The sequence below is a fragment of the Panthera onca genome, chromosome A1, assembly GCF_046562875.1.
Source record: "Panthera onca isolate mPanOnc1 chromosome A1, mPanOnc1 haplotype 2, whole genome shotgun sequence".
NCBI lineage: Eukaryota > Metazoa > Chordata > Mammalia > Carnivora > Felidae > Panthera > Panthera onca.
In genome coordinates this window covers 238,316,421-238,337,118 of record NC_138339.1, presented here as the reverse complement: position 1 = coordinate 238,337,118, position 20,698 = coordinate 238,316,421, and the positions used below count along the sequence as shown (strand labels likewise).

General features: G+C 43.6%; 1 protein-coding gene across 1 annotated transcript in view; it reads right to left on the bottom strand.

Moving 5' to 3' along the window:
• The window catches only part of MICU2 (mitochondrial calcium uptake 2), a 141,409-nt gene that overhangs the window by 11,291 nt on the left and 109,420 nt on the right, over window positions 1–20,698 (bottom strand). The window contains exon 8 of the mRNA XM_060637551.2: window positions 7,972–8,069. Within this exon, the coding sequence (XP_060493534.1) occupies window positions 7,972–8,069 (98 nt within the window). The remainder of the gene's footprint in view (window positions 1–7,971; window positions 8,070–20,698) is intronic.

Sequence of the window (20,698 nt, the reverse complement as noted above, 5' to 3'; positions counted from 1 at the left end):
AGGTCATGGGTGGGTGGCTCAGTCGGTTGAGAGTCCGACTTCGGCTCAGGTCACGATCTCGCGGTCCGTGAGTTCGAGCCCTGCGTGGGGCTCTGTGCTGACATCTCGGAGCCTGGAGCCTGCTTCGGATTCTGCGTCTCCCTCCCTCTCTGCCCCTCCCCCACTGTCTCTCTCTCTCTCTCTGTCTCTCTCTCTCTCTCTCTCTCTCCCTCGTGCGTTCTCTCTCAAAAATCAAACATTAAAAAATTTTTAAAAATTCTTTAGGTCATGGGGTGCTGGAGCTGGCTCACGCCAGCTCTGAGAATTGTCTACACACGTTTTCCCGCCTGTATTTCACATATGGCAGCTTGAAATTGGCCTGGTAGAGTACTGACGTTACTTATGACCAAATGCTACAAATCAGGCTGTTCTTCCCGAGAGCAGACTGTCACGTGTATTTATTAGCACAACACTGCTTACAGACAGCTTTGAATGTATGAAAGTGCTATTCGGGGATTCAGGCAATAACATTTCTTTTTTTTTTTTTAATTTTAAGTGTTTATTTGTTTTTGAGAGAGATAGAATATGAGCGAGGTAGAGGCAGAGGGAGAGAAAGAGACACAGAATCCGAAGCGGGCTCCAGGCTCCGAGCCGTCGGCACGGAGCCCGACGCGGGGCTCAAACCCACGAGCTGTGAGATCACGACCTGAGCCGAAGTCGGACGCTCAACCGACGGGGCCGCCCAGGCGCCCCAACAGATCACAGATTTATCCACATGCTCCCTCGTTAACTGATCCGTTTCCCTCGACGTGTGGTCGTGTCTACTTAATTTGGCTCTGTCCCTTCGGTCACCTGGTCTAGCGCGAGCTCCTTGAAATCCCATTCAACGCACCCAACCACCTACCAGGGAACTGTGGGACAACTCCTTTTAGGAACTTTGTGGCTATTGAAGCCTTTAAAGAGAAACCTGGGTCTGGACCTCATGTCTTCAATTTCTAAGACATATAACCCTGGACGGAGTCCCTTATGAATCTCATCCGACTCCTGCCTCGCTTTCCAAGGACCGGGGGAATAATATATGTGAAATACCCAGACAAGGGCCAAGCGCGTGGAAGTACTCAGCAGTCCGCCGCGGTGATGGCACCGAGGCTGCAGGTAACCACCTCCCTTTTCATCCTTTTCATCAAGCCCAGACTCCACGTCCTCGGCTTCCTCGGGCCGTCGAAGGCCTTCTTCGGGGGGACCTTGAAGAAAATCCCTCAGAAACTGTGCCTAGTGCTACCGGCATAAACGGACGGTCCGCAGCCGTGACCGGGTCCTCGACGCTGCCAACACCCTTCCGCTAGGCCAGGGGGCTCTCTTCCGTTCTTTCACACAGTGGCCGTTTCAACTTGCGTTCGTTCTCGACAAATCGATCCCATGGCTGCTTGTCTTCAGCACACGGCTTGCCCCCAGTTCCCAGAGCAACCAGAGGTCACTGCTTAGGACGCTCTCTCATTTTCTGGCTGTCACCCCAGGGATGTAACAACACTCATCCCCGTCTCCTTTCTGTCCCAGTGGCAGGAGGAGTCCCTTTCCCGCTGACGGCTGATTTATCTACCTGCACTCTGAATTCCACCTCTATTTTCTTCCTCCTCAGGGGCCTTGCTGCTCTGCTGACTCCCATTCACTCCTGCATTCAGTCCTTCCCTCTTTACATCATCGTTCAAACACGTGTGGAAACCTCTTCATTCCCCTCCTGCTCCTGCCCCCCTTCCTTTGCTATGGTCACTCTTACCCCTCCCCCCTCCTCACCTCCTGCCCCCCACTTCCTGTGCTGTGGTCACTCTTACCCCTCCCCCCCTCCTCGCCCCACTGCAATCTGCCTTCTGCTCCCCCTGAGCATGTCTACCCTGCATGCATCGCCTTCCTTGCTGAGCTTGTTCCTACTCGGGTTGTGCCTCAGTGAACAGGTATCACATTGTTCACCGGCTCCACACACACAGCAGGCGGTGGCCTGGACTTGCTCCTCACTCCTCATCCCGTCAGTCACCACTATTGTTGACTCCCTTCTCCTAAATAATCCCTCGGATGCTCCACTCATTTCTGTTCCCGCCGCCACCACCTCGGTCTGATCACCGCCCTTTCTGCTCTGTTGATGCAACGGCTTCCGACGGATCTCCTTGCCCTCTGCTGGATTTCCCTGGCCAATCTGCCGGATGCGATGCGATGACCGCCTCCCCCCACCCTGCTTCAAGGTCTTTGGTGACTCTCGGCCCTTCTCCACAAGGCACGAAAGCCTTCACCGCTGTGCCTCTGCTGATCTTCCCAGCTTCCGCTCTTACTTCTGCTTCAGCCACGGTGAACGTCTCGTTTCTGAATGTGCCATGTCTCCTGCATTCAGACATGCGACTTTACCTACTTAGTAATCATTGGGTTCGGATAACACTGGTTGACAATTCCTACCGACATTATGCAACTTTGGACTCCTCCTGAGAAATTAAAAACATGAACTATCTGAACACAGCAGTAGTCTGTCTACAGTACATCAGTTAAATTCTTCTGTGGAATGGCAATAACTTAACACATTTCTGATGACGTTTTTCTAACTTAAATTCCCTGTGTTTTGGCTGTATCACACAATGAGCCTGTCTAGTACAGGATTTCTGCATATTATCAGGTATGATAAGAATTTAGGGCCAACAGTTAGATAGAAACATCAATATTTTGTAAAGTAAAAATTGACCTGGAGATTTAAACAAAATTACTGTTTTACAGGATGTAAAACAGATTTTCAAATAATTGCTTTTTCCTTAGTGTCAAGTCTACATTTACTAAGAAATGTTTTTGTTCCAGAAACTTCTAAATTCTCTTGTGTGAAGTATTTAAACTTATAACGAATTCTAGAATTTAAATTAATAATGCATGAAACAAAATCTGGAATATTGACTGGTTCAATTTGACCTACCTTTTCCTATTGATAAAAGAACAATAGAACAGAGTAAGCACTGAGGAAGAAAGTCACTTCAAATGGAGTGGGGAGGACAGTGAAGAGGTAGGGCCTATGAGTATTTCCCGGCTCAGTTCTTGGAAGAATGCTAACCTTGGCTTGTTGCCAAACTGCAAGCATTCTAGACGAGTGTGTGTCAAATGCGAGAATGGACGAAAACGGACTTTCTGCCCAGCACTGATCTTGGCAACGAATCGCGTACGGGACAGTGTTACCCTAAGCCTGCCAGAACCGACCTAAGAAACAAACAAAAAACCCCCCAACTTATGTAATGTGCCTAAAATTCCTCCTTTGCCTTTAAATTTTTTTTTTTTTAACATTTATGTTTTTTTTTTAACATTTTTTAACATTTTTTTAACATTTTATTTTTGAGACAGAGAGAGACAGAGCATGAACGGGGGAGGGTCAGAGAGAGGGAGACACAGAATCCGAAACAGGCTCCAGGCTCTGAGCTGTCAGCACAGAGCCCGACGTGGGGCTCAAACTCACGGACCGCAAGATCATGACCTGAGTCGAAGCCGGTCGCTCAACCGACTGAGCCACCCAGGCGCCCCCTTCCTTTGCCTTTACAAATCTGAGCTCCTTTGTCTCTTTGAACCATGATCTGGGTTGTTGCCTTAATGTCTGTCTCCTGATGCAGTTCCTAAGATCGCAAAATAAATGTGTTTTTAGCCTTGCCTTTTCTTGACACTTTATATATATTAATTCTTGCTTTTTAATTTTGTATTTGTTCATAAGTTTAATTATATTACTAGAGCATTTTCAGCAGATTTTATAAGGACTAGGGATCCTTCATAAAACTGATACAAGTTCTCAATATTTTGTCTTAAAGTGACACTACTGAATTTTCAAATACAAAAATTGATAATAAAGTAGGAAATAGCTTTGTCATCTCTGATGAAAAATACAAGTAGTATCCAGCTTTCTGTTCTAACTTGAAAAATCCTTCTCTCTGAATTTTAAAGCAGTCAGTCCTTGGGGGAAAAGATGAGAATATACTTTTAGTTTTGATTTTTTTCTTTAGATGTTGGATCAAGGAGCCTTTGGGAAAAGAGACTGAGGAAACTCTTAGTGGAAGAAGTCTCTTGGCCAAGAGAGCTGGGGAAATGCAAACAGAGGAAGAAGCCAGAGGAAAAGACTTCAGTAAGGAGACAGATCTGGGAGCTGGGAAACAAACTCACTAGAAACTCTAAAACTAAGGTGACGTGAGTTTGGCACGTAGTCTGAATGCTTACCGTGTGTTATGTTGTGTATACTTTAACCTATATTATCTCATTTAATTCTCAGATCAACCTCAGACTTTTCATGTTGGGGGATAGTATATTAATGTAAATGAGAGTAGAAAGAAAAATGATTAGGAAGGAGGATATTTGCATGAATTAGAGATTTGCTCTTTTCCTTTATTAGATTATTTTAAAATTATAATTTGTAATTTTTAAATTTACTTTTTAAAAATGTATTATCTTAAAGTTTATTTATTTTTGAGAGGAGCAAGTGAGCAGGGGAGGGGCAGAGAGAGGGGAGAGAGAGAATCCCAAGCAGGCTACGTGCTCACAGTGCAGAGCCCAACGTGGGGCTTGAATTCACGAACCGGGAGATCACGACCTGAGCCAAAATCAAGGGTCGGGCACGTAAGCGACAGAGCCACGCGGGTGCCCCTAAATTTACTCACAACTCTTTAAAGTGGGCAGGACAAATATTGCCATGTATCTTTTTACAAAGACTAGAAAAAGGTACATGATTTTCCCAAGACCATACAGCTAAATAAATCGCACACCCAGGATTTACAGCCATTTGGACCTCATGTCCCGTGTTCTCTCCCTTTTATGTTGCTACCAACTTCTCAGACTGTGGCATTTAATTGTTAGTACTTGTACTTGCTTAGTAAAGCTTCAAGCGGTTTTAAAGAAAAAGCAGCTGAATTTTAGAAGCTGAAGTGAAGTATGCCTCCTTGCTTAAAACTGTGACTTTAGTTGTTCTCTACTGACAGGATGCTGTAAAAAAAAAAAAAAAAAAAAAAAAGCCCGTGGAATTTATCGCTGGTCTTACTATAATTGTTAAGAGTATGATTCTTTATGTTACGCAGTGTCCTTTTTATAAAGCCCCTTCGGAAGATTTCTTTCTGACCTCGTGATGAGCACCGAACGTCTCCGCCCCCCCCCAACCCCTCATGCCGAACCAGTGAGCTTCCAATTCAGGCACACGGTGAGTTGGGTAACTGACGTGTACCCCCTTCATGGTGCCTGCCAGAACGCGCGGCCACATGTGCGGTGTGTTCTTAGCAAGTGCCTGGAATCTCACGGTTTGGACTTCGTGTGCGAGCCTCAGTAGTGGCTCCATATTTCATGACACCGCCACTGTTCTTCTTCTGCTCGTTTCTCTTACCCCCTTCCGACATCGGTGTCTACATCCTATTACGAGTGCCTACTTAGAGCCCGACCCTTGTATAGAGTAAGTCGACATATTAATCATTATATATTAATCAACATTCATTATATGAATAATATAATAATTATATGATATGATGCACTATAGGATACAATAACATATGATAATGAATAATGGATAATCACACAATAAATTAACATATACATATATAACCTTATTAAGTAGATATTTATCATCATCACTTCACAAATGAAGGAACAGAGAATGGAGCCTCTGCTTAAGATGCTTGTTCATCAAATCCCACTTAGTAAATGATGAAGTTCCACATCTGAACCCAGGTCTGTCTAAATCACAAATATGTTTTTTTCACAGTCGATACTGTTTCTCTAAATGAGAAGCTAACGTCTACAGGCAAAAGTTTTAAGTAGCCCCAAAGCTATAACTTGGTGGCACCTTCCTTGCCTTTCCTTGAAACTAATAAGCTGTACCTTCTAAAACAAGATCCCTTTATCAGAGAAGCTGGAAGAAGGTGGCCGACACCAAGGACAAACATCTCTTTGAAACAATTTTTTTGGGGGCGCCTGGGTGGCTCAGTCAATTAAGCATCTGACTTGGGCTCAGGTCATGATCTCGCGGTCCGTGAGTTCGAGCCCCGCGTCCGGCTCTGTGCTGACAGCTCAGAGCCTGGTGCCTGCTTCCGATTCTGTGTCTCCCTCTCTCCCTGCCCCTGCACTACTCATGCTCTGTCTCTGTCTCCAAAAATAAATAAACATTTTTTTTAAAGTAAGAATTTTAAATAAAATTATTCTGTTTAAAGAAAATTAAAGTTAGAACACCTTTTTTTTTTTTTTTTTGAGTAAAGCAATAGAGTTTATTGAGAGAAAGTATAAAGCTCTCAAGAGTGAGAGGGGTCGCAACTGAGTGGCCGCTGAGGATTTTTGTCCCTGACTTTTTATTGGGACCTTATCAGAAAGTTTGTGAGATTTCATGCATGGCACCTAGACTGGGCAGGTCCAGAATACTTTTATCTTCACCTCTTTTTCCCCAAACTCTCTGCTGCCTTTGCCAATTCCTCAGCCAGTTTCCCCCTTGCAGCTGCAGCCTGCCTTCCTGGAGGTCCCTTACTTCTTCCTACCTAATGTTAAACCTTTCCCCACTCATTACAATTTGGGAATCTACATAAAGTAAATATTTAATTGTTTTAATAGATACTCTTAACTGTTTTTACATTTCTTAGTTAATTTATTTATAAATACTTCTATTTCATTTGCTTCCCAGAACACCTTTAAAATTAACTAGTTTAGGGAATCTTAAAGTGAAGGGGAAGTGGTGTATTAGTCTGAATAAGTACAGCTGATATAATAGCCTGGCTTGGCTTTAAATCACGGTATTTATTTTGAAATTTTAAGAAGTGTTGAGACAGTAATATTTTTCAAGTATAAGAAAAGACATTTTAAAAAATGTTTGTCGAGAAAAACTATTGTAGAGGTTAAATGACTTCCTGGAGTTCAGCTATGGGGTACATTATAATTGGACAGAATTCAGAAACTTGGGCATTCCTCATTCCTCAATCACTGGGCCCTACAAAATTTCTTTTTAAGTTTATTTATTTATTTTGAGAGACAGAGAGAGCGTGCGCAGGGGAGGGGCAGAGAGAGAGAGAACCCCAAGCAGGCTCCGGGCTGTCGGCTCAGAGCCCGACGTGGGGCTTGAACTCGTGAACTGTGAGACCGTGACCTGAGCCGAATCCAAGAGTCAGATGCTTAACCAACTGAGCCACCCAGGCGCCTCTGGGTCCTACAATCTTATGTCCTAACTATGTCTTAAAAACTCTCCCACTTCAAAATCCTTGTTACTACGTTGGTTCAAGGCTCTCATCATTTCTTGTCTGGGATATTTGAATGGTCTTCTCTCGCATAAAATCTATCCTTTATTCTGCTACCGCACACAACGATGGGCACATCTGACCAGGTATCCTTCAGGCATCACCCTTCAGGATCTTCCATCGCTGAGTCAATTCAGGCTTGATCCCGTGGAGTACAAAATCTTCCACAGGCAAGCACACCCTTCTCCAGCTCCTCTTCTCACCTTTTACCACACCACCTTCCATTTGCTACTCTAGATGCGACTGCTTATAATTCCCTTTACAAACCGTACGTTTTCATGCCTCTACGTCTTTTCTAACGCTGTTCTCGCTCCCTCAGATGCTTTCCCGCCAAACCATTTTTGCCTGGGTATTTCCTGCTCATCTGTCAAGGTTCAGTTTATGCACCATTTCCTTCAGAAAGCCTTCCCTGATCACCTACTCCCCAACTCCAAACCAGTACATTAGTGACCTGTGTTACCGGACAACTCTGTACATCTATGACAGCATTGACTTAAAAAAATTATGGTATGCTATAAAACAGATACTACTTTTCATATAGGTTAGATGTTTTTGAGCAGAGTACTTTAGTTTATATTTCATAGGTTTTGTTCTCAGAGATAAATACTATATAGTTCTGCATATGATGTTCAGTGTTACTGTCTGCAGATCTGTGAAAGGAGTATTTTCAGTTGTTTTGTAACCTCTTAGCTATAAATTTCCCTAAATGAATATAAATATTTACATTTACCTTCGAAATTCTCTATAATGAAGTTTTCTTTCTCCTCTTTTTCCAAAGAAATGTATCTGAAGGGTTGTGGTAATTTCAGGTTCTTTCACTGTTGGTTCCTATAAAAAATGAGACGATAATTCCAAGTAATTATAACCAAGAACAAAAATGGACCCTGTAGCCTGGAACTCTTAGGACAATATCCATAAAAGGTTCTCGTAATAGGGGTGGAAGAATGAGATGTGGTCATCCTGTTACTTTGCATCATATTATTCTGTAATTGTCTTTGCTCAAGCAGGAGAAAAACAACGAGGGTTAAAACTCTCCAAACACTCAAGATGGACTTCAGCAGTAAACAAAATCTTAGATCAGTCCAAAAAGAAAGCTTAGAATAGTGAAAAAAATTATTTCAAAATGTGATCTCTAGGCATTTTTTAATGAAGCAGGACTGAGAACTAAAGCCAGAAGGTCTTTGAGTTTTTGCTGAATATTAGAAATACTTGAAAAGCATCTGCTTTTCATAATTACAAAACTAATAGGTAAGAATTCGATTAATGAGTAAAGCAGATTCATGGATTCTTCCTCCTTCAAATCTCTAACAAAATAAACAACAACAACAAAACAAAACTGCTAAAAAGATGATCAGCTGCAACAAAACAAAAAGGGTTACAGATTTAAACCAAATATTTTGAAAAGAGGCAGTTGGAGAAAGAAACACCAGATTCAGGTGTTGTATGGTCCCCATGTCCCCTAATCCTACCTTCTAATCCTACTTCTCAGAAATAGCAGTGGCACTGAGACTATTACATTAGAAATTCATTAAAAACGTTAATTTAGTGACAGCAGAGTAGTGGGGACAGGTAAGGCCAACTCCAAAAGAAGCTCCTCTAGAGCTTGGGGAGACTTACGCACAGGGAAGGAGGTCTCGAGGGCAGACTCTTTCAGGGGACTATGTTACAGAGGGACCAACCCTAAGCCCACAGAGTTGAATGTACTTCGGCAGGGAGGAGTGAGCTGTGTCTCAGAGCCTTAAGGAGATCAGGAAGATCAACAGAACACAGGCTCTTCAGCAAGGGCTGCATTTGCCCAGGGGAGTCTCCTCCCCCTTGCCTCCACCCCTTTTGTGCATGGAACAGCGCACCGAAATGCAATGCCAGCAGCGGAGAAGGACAAAGATAAATTAGTTCCAGATCAGGTGGGAAGAGTAGCAGAGAGAGTTCCATTTGTGCTCCACTGCAGCGATGAGGTCTGGGCAGGGCACGGGCAGGAACGAAAGAAACAGGAAGACAATTAAGCACAGGCACCACAGCGAGAAACAGAACAGATCAGCAAAAGACACAGAACATCCAGTCTTGCGGTCCATAACACATAATACAAGGAACAAATGCGTGTCCCCATAAGCCCCTTATTTACATTAAAAGTTTCTTGTATTTCGAGATAATGGAAGATTCACATGCAATGGTACCAAATAATGCAGAACGATCTCTTGTACCCTTTACTCAGTTTCCTCCGGTGGTGACTGATGACATCTTGCAAAACATCATCAGATAAGTGGATACAGTCAACACACAGAAGAACATTTTCTTCACTACGATGACCCTTCATCTGCTCTTGTGGCCACACTGACTTCTCTCCAGCCCCGACCCTCTCTTTGACCTCTGGCAACCGCTAATCAACCTCCTTTTCTATAATTTTGTCATTTCAAAATGCTACATACATGGACTCAGTGTGTAGCCTTCTGGTATTGGCATTTTTGTGCAGCCCAATTCTCCGGATATTCCCTCAGGCTGTTGCCGTATCAATCGTCTGCTCTTGTTTCTTGTAGAACAGTGTTCCGCTGTATGGATTACCAGTTTAACCATTCACCTGTTGAAGGACAGCTGGGTTGTTTCCAGCCTGGGGCTGTGACAAATAAAGCTGCCCGACACCTCTGTGGACAGGTGTTAGTGTGAACATAGTTTTTATTTCTTTGGGGCGGATGGCCAGGCGTGCAGTTACCATTTTATCGGAGCAGCAGTATCATTTTACGTTCCCACCAGCAGTGGATGAGTGATCCGGTTTCCCTGCATCTGGTGGTCAGTGGAGTTGTCAGTTATTTCATTTTAGTCACTTGGATGTACTTAAGAGCCTCTTATGGTTTGCCTCCCTCTCCATTTTTATCTTATTTTTTTTAATGTTTATTTTGAGAGAGAGTACACACACATGCCCACGAGCAGGGGAGGGGCAGAGAGAGAGGGAGAGAGAGAGTCCACCCTCAGCGAGGAGCCTGATGTGGGGCTCAGTCTCACAACCGTGACATCGTGACCCGAGCCAAAATAAAGAGTCTCACAGTATGTACTTCTTGATCCTGTGTCACTCCCCCCAAAACACACCGTCCCCTCCCGCAACCACCGACTTGTCCTCTGTATCTATGACTCTTGGGCTTCTGTCCTGTTTTTTAGATTACATATGTAAGTGCAGTCCTGTAGTATTTGTCTCGCTCCGACTTACACTACTTAGCAGGATACCCTCAAGGTCCATCATGTTGTGGCAAATGGCAATATTTTCTTATGTCTGAACAGTACTGGGTATATAAGCCACATTTTCTTTATCCACTCATCGCTCAACGGACACTTAAGTTGTTTCCACACTTTGGCTTTGAAAATAGTGCTGCGATGAAACAAAAGGGGTACACACACCTTTCTGAATTAGTGTTTGTTTTCTTTGGACAGATGCTCAGCAGCGGAATTGCTGGATCATACTGTAGTTCTATTTTCAATTTTGAGGAACCTCCAAGTGGTTTTCCATAGCGGCCGCACCAATTTACAATCCCAACAATGCACGAGGTTCTCTTTTCTCCAAATCCTTGCCAACATTTTGTTATTTCTTGTCATTTTGATACTAGCCATTCCGACAGGTGTAGGTGCTATCTCATTATGGCTCTGATTTGCATTTCCTTGGTGATAAGGGATGTTGAGCATCTTTTCATGTGCCCGTTGGATATCTGTGTGTCTTCTGTACAAAAATGTCTATGCAAATCCTCTGTCCATGTTTTAACTGGATTATTTTTCCTATTGAGTTATACGAGTTCTTTCTATATATATATTCTGGACGTTAACCCTTATTCAGATATATGATTCTCAAATATCTTCTGACATTCATAGGTTGCTTCTCTGTTTGGTTGAGGGTTTCCTTTGCTGTACAGAAGCTTTTTGGTTCGATGTAGTCCCGTTTGTTTATTTTTGCTTTTGTTTCCTTTGCCTTTGGAGTCAGATAAAAAAAATTACTAGGACTGATGTCAAGGAGCTTATTGCTTATGTTTTCTTCTTGGGCATTTTATGGCTTTAGGTCTCACATGCAAGTCTTGAATCCATTTTGAGTTAATTTTTTGTATGTGGTCCAGTTTCATTATTTTGTGTGTGGTAGCTCTCCAATTTTCCCAACACTGTTTACTAAACAGACTGACTGCCTCTTCCCCATTGTATTTTCTTGCCTCCTTTGTTGAAAATTACCTGACCACATACATGTGGGTTTATTTGTGGGTTATCCCCATGTATAGTTCCATTGTCCTCTGTGTCCATTTTTGTGGCAATACTACACGGTTTTGATGATTACAGCTTTATAATCCCATTTGAAACCAGGCACAGTAACCTCTGACTTTGTTGTTCTTTCTTAACACTGTGCTTTGGCTCTTTGGGGTCTTTTGTGGTTACTTCCACGTAAGTTATGGAATTATTCCAATCCGGCAAAAAATGTCATTGGAACTTTGACAGGGATTGCAATGCATTTGTACATTGCTTTGGGTTTATGGACATTTAACAACATTGATTTTTCTAACCCCTGACACAAAATATCTTCCCATTTATTTGTGTCATCTTCAATTTCTTTCATCAGTGTCTTGTGGTTTTCAGTGTATAGGTCTTTCACCTCCTTAGTTCAATTTATTCCTAAGTTTTTCATTCTTATTAATGCAGTTGTAAGTGGGATTATTTTCTTGATTTTCCTGATATTTTGTTAGTGTATAGAAATGCAACAGATCTTTGTATATTAATTTTGTATCTTGTAACTTTATTGAATTCACTTATTAGTTCTGACAGTTGTTTTTTTTTTTTTTTTTTGTAGAGTCTTTTTCCATATCATGTTGTCTGCAAATAGTGAAAGTTTTACTTTTTCCTTTCCAATTTGGATGTCACTGATTTTTTTCTTTCCTAGTTGTTCTGGCTAGGACTTCCAACACTATGTTGAATCAAAGTGGCATGAGTAGGCATCCTTATCTCGTTCCTGATCTTAGACGAGAAGCTTTTAGCTTTTCACCATTGAGGATGATGATAGTTGTGGGTCTGTCATTTACGGCCTTTGTGATGTTGGAGTACATTCCCTTTATATCCATTTTGTTGAGTTTTTCTCATAAATGGATGTTAAATTTTCTCAAATGCTTTTTTGTGCATTCACAAAAATAATATGATTTTTATCCTTCATTTTGCTGATGTGTATACCGTCTTGATCGATTTGCGGATGCTGACCATACTTGCATCCCTGGAATAAATCCCACTTGATCGCAATGTAAGATGTTTTTGATGTATTGTTATTTTGGTCTGTTAATATTTTGTTGATTTCTGCATGTATGTTCATCAGGCATATTGGCCTGTAATTTTATTTACTTTCATTTTCTTTCATTTTCCTTCCTTCCTTCCTTCCTTCCTTCCTTCCTTCCTTCCTTCCTTCCTTCCTTCCTTCCCTGTGTCCTTCTTTGGTTTTGGTATCAGGGCAATGCTGGCCTTGCAAAATGAGCTTGGGAACTTCCCTCCTTTTCAATGTTTTTGAAGAGTTTGAGAAGTATAGGCATTAAATGTTCTTTGAATGTTTGGTAGAATTCACCAATGAAGCCATCTGGTCCTGGACTTTTCTTAGGAGGTTTCTGATTACTGATTCAATCTTTTGTAATATTTGACATGTGCCTGCACTCCTAGTTCAAAGATGTTTTCCTTTCACCACTTTGAATATGCCATGCCACTCTCTTTTGGTCTGCAAAAAGTTTCTGCCAAGAAATCTCCTGATAACCTTATGGGATTTCCCTTGTATGTGACAATTTGTTTTTCTCTTTCTGCTCTTAAGATTCTCTCTTTAACTTTTGACATTTTAATTATAATGTGTCTTGGTGTGGATCTCTTTGGACTCCTCTTATTTGGAACCCTCTGAGCCTTCTGGACCTACATGTCTATTTCCTTCTCCTGGTGAGGGAAGTTTTTAGCCAATATTTCTTCAAATACTTTCCTGGTCTCTCCTCTCTCTTCTCCTGGGACCTTATAATGTAAGTGTTACTCTATTTGATGTTGTCTAAGAGGTTCCTCAAGTTAACTTCATTTTTTAAAACTTCTTTCCTTTTCATTACTCTGCTTTGGTGAGTTCTACTGCAGTCTTCTAGGTCACTGATCTGTTCTGTTTCATCTAGCCTGCCACTGAACCCCTCTTGGTCCTTTCTTATACTATCTCTTTGTTGAAGCTCGCACTGTGTTCATCCATTCTCCCCCTAAGTTCTTTGAGCATTTTTTCCCCTCCAAATGTTTACTCACTTTTTGAGAGAGAGACAGAGTGTGAGTGGGGGAAGGGCAGAGAGAGAGGGAGATACAGAATGTGAAGCAGGCTCCAGGCTCTGAGCTGTCAGCACAGAGAGCCTGATGTGGGGCTTGAACTTGTGAAACGTGAGATCATGACCTGAGCTGAAGTTGGCCACTTAACTGAGCCACCCAGGACCTGTTCTATGAGCATTTTTATGTCCATTACCTTAAATTCTTTTTTAGATTACTTTTCTCCATCTCATTAAGGTCTTTTTCTGAGGTTTCGTCATACTCTTCTGTTTGGAACATATTTCTCTGTTTCTTCATTTTGCTTGACTCCCGGTGTGTTTCTATGTATTAGGTGAAACAGCTCTCAGTCTTCAAGTAGTGCCCTGTGTAGGTGATGAAATTTCTCTTCCAACCTTGCTCTTTGCTGTCTCTTGAACCTTTGTAATTGTCTAAACCGCCTGATTCGTTCTTGATATGTCCCCGGTGTTAGGGTGTGCCAAGACCTGCCTGTTCCAAGAGAGGAATCTCATTTACACCGAGTTTCAGGTTGACTGCAAGCACACTCTTAGGCAGCAGCTTTTAACGTATAAAAGTATAGGGGTGCCTCGGTGGCTCAGTCGGTTAAGTGTCCGACTTCGGCTCAGGTCATGATCTCACGGTTCGTGAGTTTAAGCCCCCCGTTGGGCTCTGTGCTGACAGCTCAGACCCTGGAGCCTGCTTCGGATTCTGTGTCTCCCTCTCTCTCTGCCCCTCCCTGACTTGTGCTCTGTCTCTCTCTCTCTCAAAAATAATTGAACATTTAAAAAAAAAGTTTTAAAATATAAAAGTATATATAGTCCTGTGGGGCTACAATCATAGTCCCTGCTGCCTCCAGACCAGGAGATTTAGAGGTGCCCCCTGGGTGACAGCTGTAAAAAACTGGGGTTCCAGATAAGTGTAAGAGCTCCCTTCTCAGAGTTGAGACCTGGAAGGCCGAGGGGGTGTGCAAGGATGGTGTGCCCCTGCTTAGGGTCTCTGGGGGCACCTCCTTAATCTATATATGCATGGGAAACCCGAAGCCTGTCCCTTAGACTGAAGCTCCAAGCTAAGTACATAGGCCTTTTTTCCAGAAGACGGCTGTGTTTCAGTCTGCTGTCTATGCAGTGCCCTGATGGTGGTGGTCTGCCAAGAACTGTGTTAGCGTTCCTGTGGAGCTCAGGATTGTTGGCCACTTCGGCCACCAGGGCCAGGTGATTGAGTGGTGGCCCCCGTGTGGACGGCATGCACCTGCTGGCGTTAGCTAGGCAAGGTGTATGGGGTAGGGCATGCTTGCTGGCTTCAGACAAGCAGGGGAAAGTGTCTTGACTATACCCCTGTGGACTTCAGGAATGTCGTGGGAGACTTTCTTGTCTGTGCACGCATGCTGGCTTTAAGCCGGGAAAATGACAGCCCCGGCCAGTGGGGGAGCGCTGCAACTGTCTCCACTGCCCAGCTTTATCCAGGGAGTGAGAGGATGCCATGGATGTTGTGCTTGCCCGCCCCAGCTAGGGAGGGGGGCAGTGAACCCTTGTGTGCTCTCCAGCTTCCTCGAGGCAGTGGGATGGGATGGTGACCGCTTGCCCCCACCCGTCTCAGCAACGCAGGAGGAGGGTGCCGCCTCCGAGCCCACCCACTGGTGCTAGCAGGGTAGGCGGAGAGTGCAAAGTTGGCTTCTGCCAGCACCTCTGTCCCCAGGGAGAGTTTCGATGGTCCCTTGCTCTCCCAACAGACGTTCTGAGATTATCAACTGGTTTCTTTTATAGCCGTGGTGCTTTCCAAACTGCTCTTTTTCTGCTGGGTCGTGGGTAGAGCGAGACTGCACGTGAGTTCCTTAAAAGGGGAATCTCGGTTTCCTATAGCACTTCGGGCCCCTCGGATGTCGGCCCTTTGCATTTTTAAGCCAGATGTTCTGGGGGCTCGTCTCTCTGGGTCAGGTCCCAGGGACAGGGGTGTCTTCAGTGGGACACCAGCCCATCACTTTTCTGGGAGAAGCACTGGACTGGTGAGAAGCCTCACTGTTATGCTGCAGTGTCGGGGTGGGGTTTTGGGTGAGACCCTGTCTCTGCCTCTCCCACCCATCTCATTGTGGTCTTTCTGCCTTTTGTTGTGGAGAAGCTGTTCTTCCAGTTTCAGATCTTCCTCAGAGGGAAATGACCCATGTGCACTTAAGGGTTTCGTGTCTGTGTGGGACGGGCTGAGTTCTGCATTTTCCTACACTGCTATCTTGAGAGAAGAGCCCCACCCGTTCTAAAGTATTTCCACAGTTTGATTTTGACATTATTTGATCTCTTTGGAATTTATTTTGCTATGAGAACTGATACACACACTCAGAACTGTTTAGCCAGTCACCCCAGGAGTCAGTCACATGCAAGGATGTAGTAAATGCCCATCATGTGTCAGACATTTTGTTAGGCCTTGGGGCTCCATGGTTTCCTGTTCCTCTTGGGTAACTGGGCATTAAACAAGTTATTAAAAATAGTAATCCAACAATGGAAGTATTGGGAAGAAATTCAAGGAGCTATGAGGGCAGCTCAGGGGAGGCTTTCCTAAGAAAAATACTGTTTAAACGGAGATCTAAGGTTTGAACTGAAGTTAAGAAAATACGAAGTGGTGGTGGTGGGGCACCTGGGTGGCTCGGTCGGTTAAGCATCCAACTTCTGCTCAGGTCACGATCTCAGCTCATGAGTTCAAGCCCCGCGGCGGGTGAGCTCGAGCCCCGCTTTGGGCTTTGCACTGACAGAGCAGAGCCCGCACAGGATTCTTTCTCTTGTCCTCTCTCTCTGCCCCTCGTTCATTGGCACCCTCTCTCGAAATAAATAAAAAAGTCACAAATAAAGAGAAGTGGGAATAAACTTTGCAAACAGGAACAACGGAGCATGGTGCTGTATGGCTGGGGTGTAGAAAGCAGTAATAATAAATATAATAGCAAATACATATATATCGCTTATGTGTTAAGCATAGTTCTAAGAGATTTAAATATATTAACTAATTTAGTCCTCAAAAACACCTGAGGTAGATTACTATTATTCTCAGTTTACAACGAAGAAACTCAGTTTTATGCAAAGAGAAGTAAACTAATTTGCCCAGAGCCACACAGCTATTAACAGATGAAGCAGCATGTAAACAGTCTTCCTGGGCCTGAGTTCTTAACCACTGTGGTATACGCTACAGAGAAAATGGCATAGCTGGAGGCTGGAAGGATGGTTGGCGAGGGCAGTCACATTTTACTTGTGCTTTTAGGCCACCTGTCTATAATGTGAAAAATGAACTAGAAATGACACAGGTGTGCTGTTTCAAAGAGGCACATGCACCCCAATGTTTATAGCAGTGCTTTCAACAACAGCCAAAGTATGGAAAGAGCCCAAATGCCCATCGATGGATGAATGGATGCAGATGTGGTGTGTGTATATATATATATATATATATATATATATATATATATATATGTGTGTATATATATATATATATACCATGGAGTATTATTCGGTGATCAAAAAGAATGAAATCTTGCCATTTGCAACAACGTGGATGGAATTACAGAGTATTATGCTAGGCGAAATTAGTCAGAGAAAGACAAATATCGTATGACTTCACTCATATGTGGACTTTAAGATACAAAACAGATGAACATAGGGAAGGGAAGCAAAAATAATATAAAAACAGGGAGGGGGACAAAACAGAAGAGACTCTTAAATACAGAGAACAAACTGAGGGTTGCTGGAGGGGTGGTGGGAGGGGGGATGGGCCAAACGGGGGAGGGGCATTAAGGAGGACACTTGTTGGGATGAGCACTGGGTGTGATACAAAGGGGATGAATCACTGGAATCTACTCCGGAAATCACTAGTGCCCTGCATGCTAACTTGGCTGTAAATTAAAAAATAAATTGAGTAACTGAAAAGAAGTGACCCAGGTGGATGCAGAGAGGTGAGTCAGGAGGCCGCTGCCGTAAGTCGAGTGGGAAATGAAGCTGGTCTGATGACAGTGGTGGAAACAGAAGCCAAAGGGATGGAGGGGGCAGCGACTCGTGGCAACTGGATGGGAGGGGTAAGGAGAGAGCGGGGAAGACCTCCAGGCTTCTGGGTCACTGAAGAGTAATTTGGTAACTCGTTTTTTTCCTACTGATTCAAAATATCTACATCGTATACCCACAGCCATATGTCTTTGGGTTTGTATTCTGACCGTTCTGTTTCTCACTACACCACTTCATTATCCCTCTCATTACCTGCATTTTCCAGAATGTTCTCATTCCCTCTCATGTTTATTCTTCGAGATGAAGTTAAGGACCATTCTGCCAAGGTTTTGAACACCTCCTACCTGCATCCACTTCCTCTGTAACCACTATCGCCAAAAATCCACCCAAAACCCAAACACGCCACACCCAAACCAATTTCTCAGCCATTGAGTTCTGACCCAGACGGTATGGAATTCACAGATTGATTTTGTGGGACCTGGCCACTTTACGGTGCTCACTCTTCCTAGCTAAGAATAAAGCGTCTCTTTTTATGTATTCCAATCTTCTCTTATGTTCCTGAGTTAAAATTCGTGGTTATAGTTTCTTTCATGTACGTTCTTTCAAGTATTTTCGTTTTCGTTTTTGAATTTGTCTATTTGTGCTTAGTTGACCCCCAATGTTGCATTAGTCTCGGGGAACCACCGGGCTTCAACGTCTCTGTACATTATGCCACGCCCACAAGCATGGCTGCCACTTGTCGCCATACGACCCCATCAAGAAACGACTGACTATGGGGGCGCCTGGGTGGCTCAGTCGGTGGAGCGTCCGACTTCGGTTCAGGTCATGATCTCGCGGTCCGTGAGTTCGAGCCCCTCGTCAGGCTGTGTGCTGACTGCTCAGAGCCTGGAGCCTGTTTCGGATTCTGTGTCTCCCTCTCTCTCTGCCCCTCCCCTGTTCATGCTCTGTCTCTCTCTGTCTCAAAAATAAATAAACGTTAAAAAAAAAAATTTAAAAAAAAAAAAAAAAGAAACGACTGACTACGTTCCCCATGCTACATATTTTACTCCCTAGACCTTTAAAGTCTTAACCTTTACTTTTCATATACCTTAACAACCAGTTATTAAACATTCAGTGCCATTAATATAAGCCACATCAAAACACATTCTACTTCATGCTTCTGGTATAGAGTATGGTATTTATTTTAAAGGGTAAAATTTTAGGGGCGCCTGAGTGGCTAAGTCGGTTAAGCGTCCGACTTCGGCTCAGGTCATGATCTCACGGTTCATGGGTTCGAGCCCCGTGTCGGGCTCTGTGCAGACAGCTCGGAGCCTGGAGCCTGGAGCCTGCTTCGGCTTCTGAGTCTCCTTCTCTCTCTCTCTCTGCCCCTCCCCTGCTCTCACTCTCTCTCCTAAAAATAATAAATAAACTTAAAAAAAAAAAAAAAGGGTAACATTTTATACCATATTAACTATGTTGATTTACCTACAATATTTGCTTTTGGAACTTAGTAACCATGTTTATTATAAGCCAGTGTAAATCTACTGGCCACTTAAAACACGATAACTGTCTTCTGACTTCCTACAGGGTAGAGTGAGGTCCTCTCCCTAAAAACTAGAGAGCTGGACAAAGTGGTCAAGACACAACTATTCAGTGCTGTGGAATTCAACCAAAGGCATATAACGAAGTGAGAAGTGTTTTTCTTTTTCTTTTTTAATGTTTATTTTTGAGAGACAGAGTGCGAGCGGGGGAGGGGCAGAGAGCGAGAGGGGAGACAGAATCCGAAGCAGGTTCCAGGCTCTGAGCCGTCTGCACGGAGCCCGATGCAGGGCTCGAACTCACGGACCGTGAGATCATGTCCTGAGGCAAAGTCAGAGTCTTAACCGACCGAGCCACCCAGGCGCCCCGAGTCGTGTTCTTCAAACGAACCACTAAACTTTGGGCAGCACACAGCCTGCGGCCTTTCTGCCTTTCCAGCTGTACCCTGGGGCAGTTCTAGCAGAGAGCGGCAGGCTCTCCGAAACCGTCTCCCTGCTGCCGACGGAGGGGACTCACTTGGGGATCGTTGTGACTCCTTCAACTGAGACCGCAAGCCTCCTTGAAGCGGGCAGATAGATGGCCAGGTGCCCAAAAGACTGCTCGCCGAGCTCTCCCTGTGCTCCGGGTTGTGCGAATTACACGGCGAGAGCACAGCGGCTCCAGCTCACCGCCCGTCCTTGCTCGAAGAGCTGGCACAGGTCAGAAGAGCCTCGAGAGGGAATGCACGCCCAGCCTTACGCAGACCCATCAGCGGGGGAAGAGGGGACACACCTTAACGGCCCCAGTGTCTCAGCATGACCTCTGGCTGGACACTAAGCCGTGCAGACACTGGAGGGACTCCTAGGAAGCCAGGCTAAACAAAAAATCCAACAGACTTCCTGCTTCATTGCAATAACGTTTCCCTTGAGGGAAAAGAATTTCGCACAATAAAGAAGTCATGTCACTAGGGACGCCCTTAAGAAACAAACTTCAGATGAATGAAAAAAACGAAATGTAAAAAAACAAAAGCATAACTAAACCAGAGGATAACACAGGTTAGTATTTCTAACCGATTTCGACGGAGGAAAGACATTTTAAAAAATGAAAGTAACTAGATAATAAAATGAAAGTAACCAGATAATAAAATTAAAAGACCAACAAATATGACCACATAAAAATAAAAAGACTTATAACCAAAACACCATAAACAGAACCAAATCTGACAAAAATTTCATTAATTTTAAGACACTAGGTTATTAATATTCTTAAACATAAATACTCTTAAAAATAAATACGAAGAAAAACATAAAGAAATTCCCAAAGAACAAAAACAGAAACTTTATAAAATGTCTTGAAAAAAGAACAGCTGAGATACCTTTTCCCCCATCAAACGGCACTGCTTAACCAAAACAAAACAGATACCAACCCCAGAGAGACTGCTGACAGGGGGACATGCCTACTCAACGGCGGTGGGACTGTAAATTTCATAACCCTTCCAGAAGGCAGTTTGGCTACGGGAATCAAAAGTCTTAAAAGTGTCCATGCCTCTGACCCAACAATCTCACCTTTAGAACTCTCCTAAATTTACATGTTTAGCTACTTACTGCGGGCATGTTTCTAATAGCAAATATTTAAAAGCAATCTTAACAATCAATAATAAAAATGTTACATTCATATGATCAAATATTTGCTCATTCATTTACAAATATTTCCGAG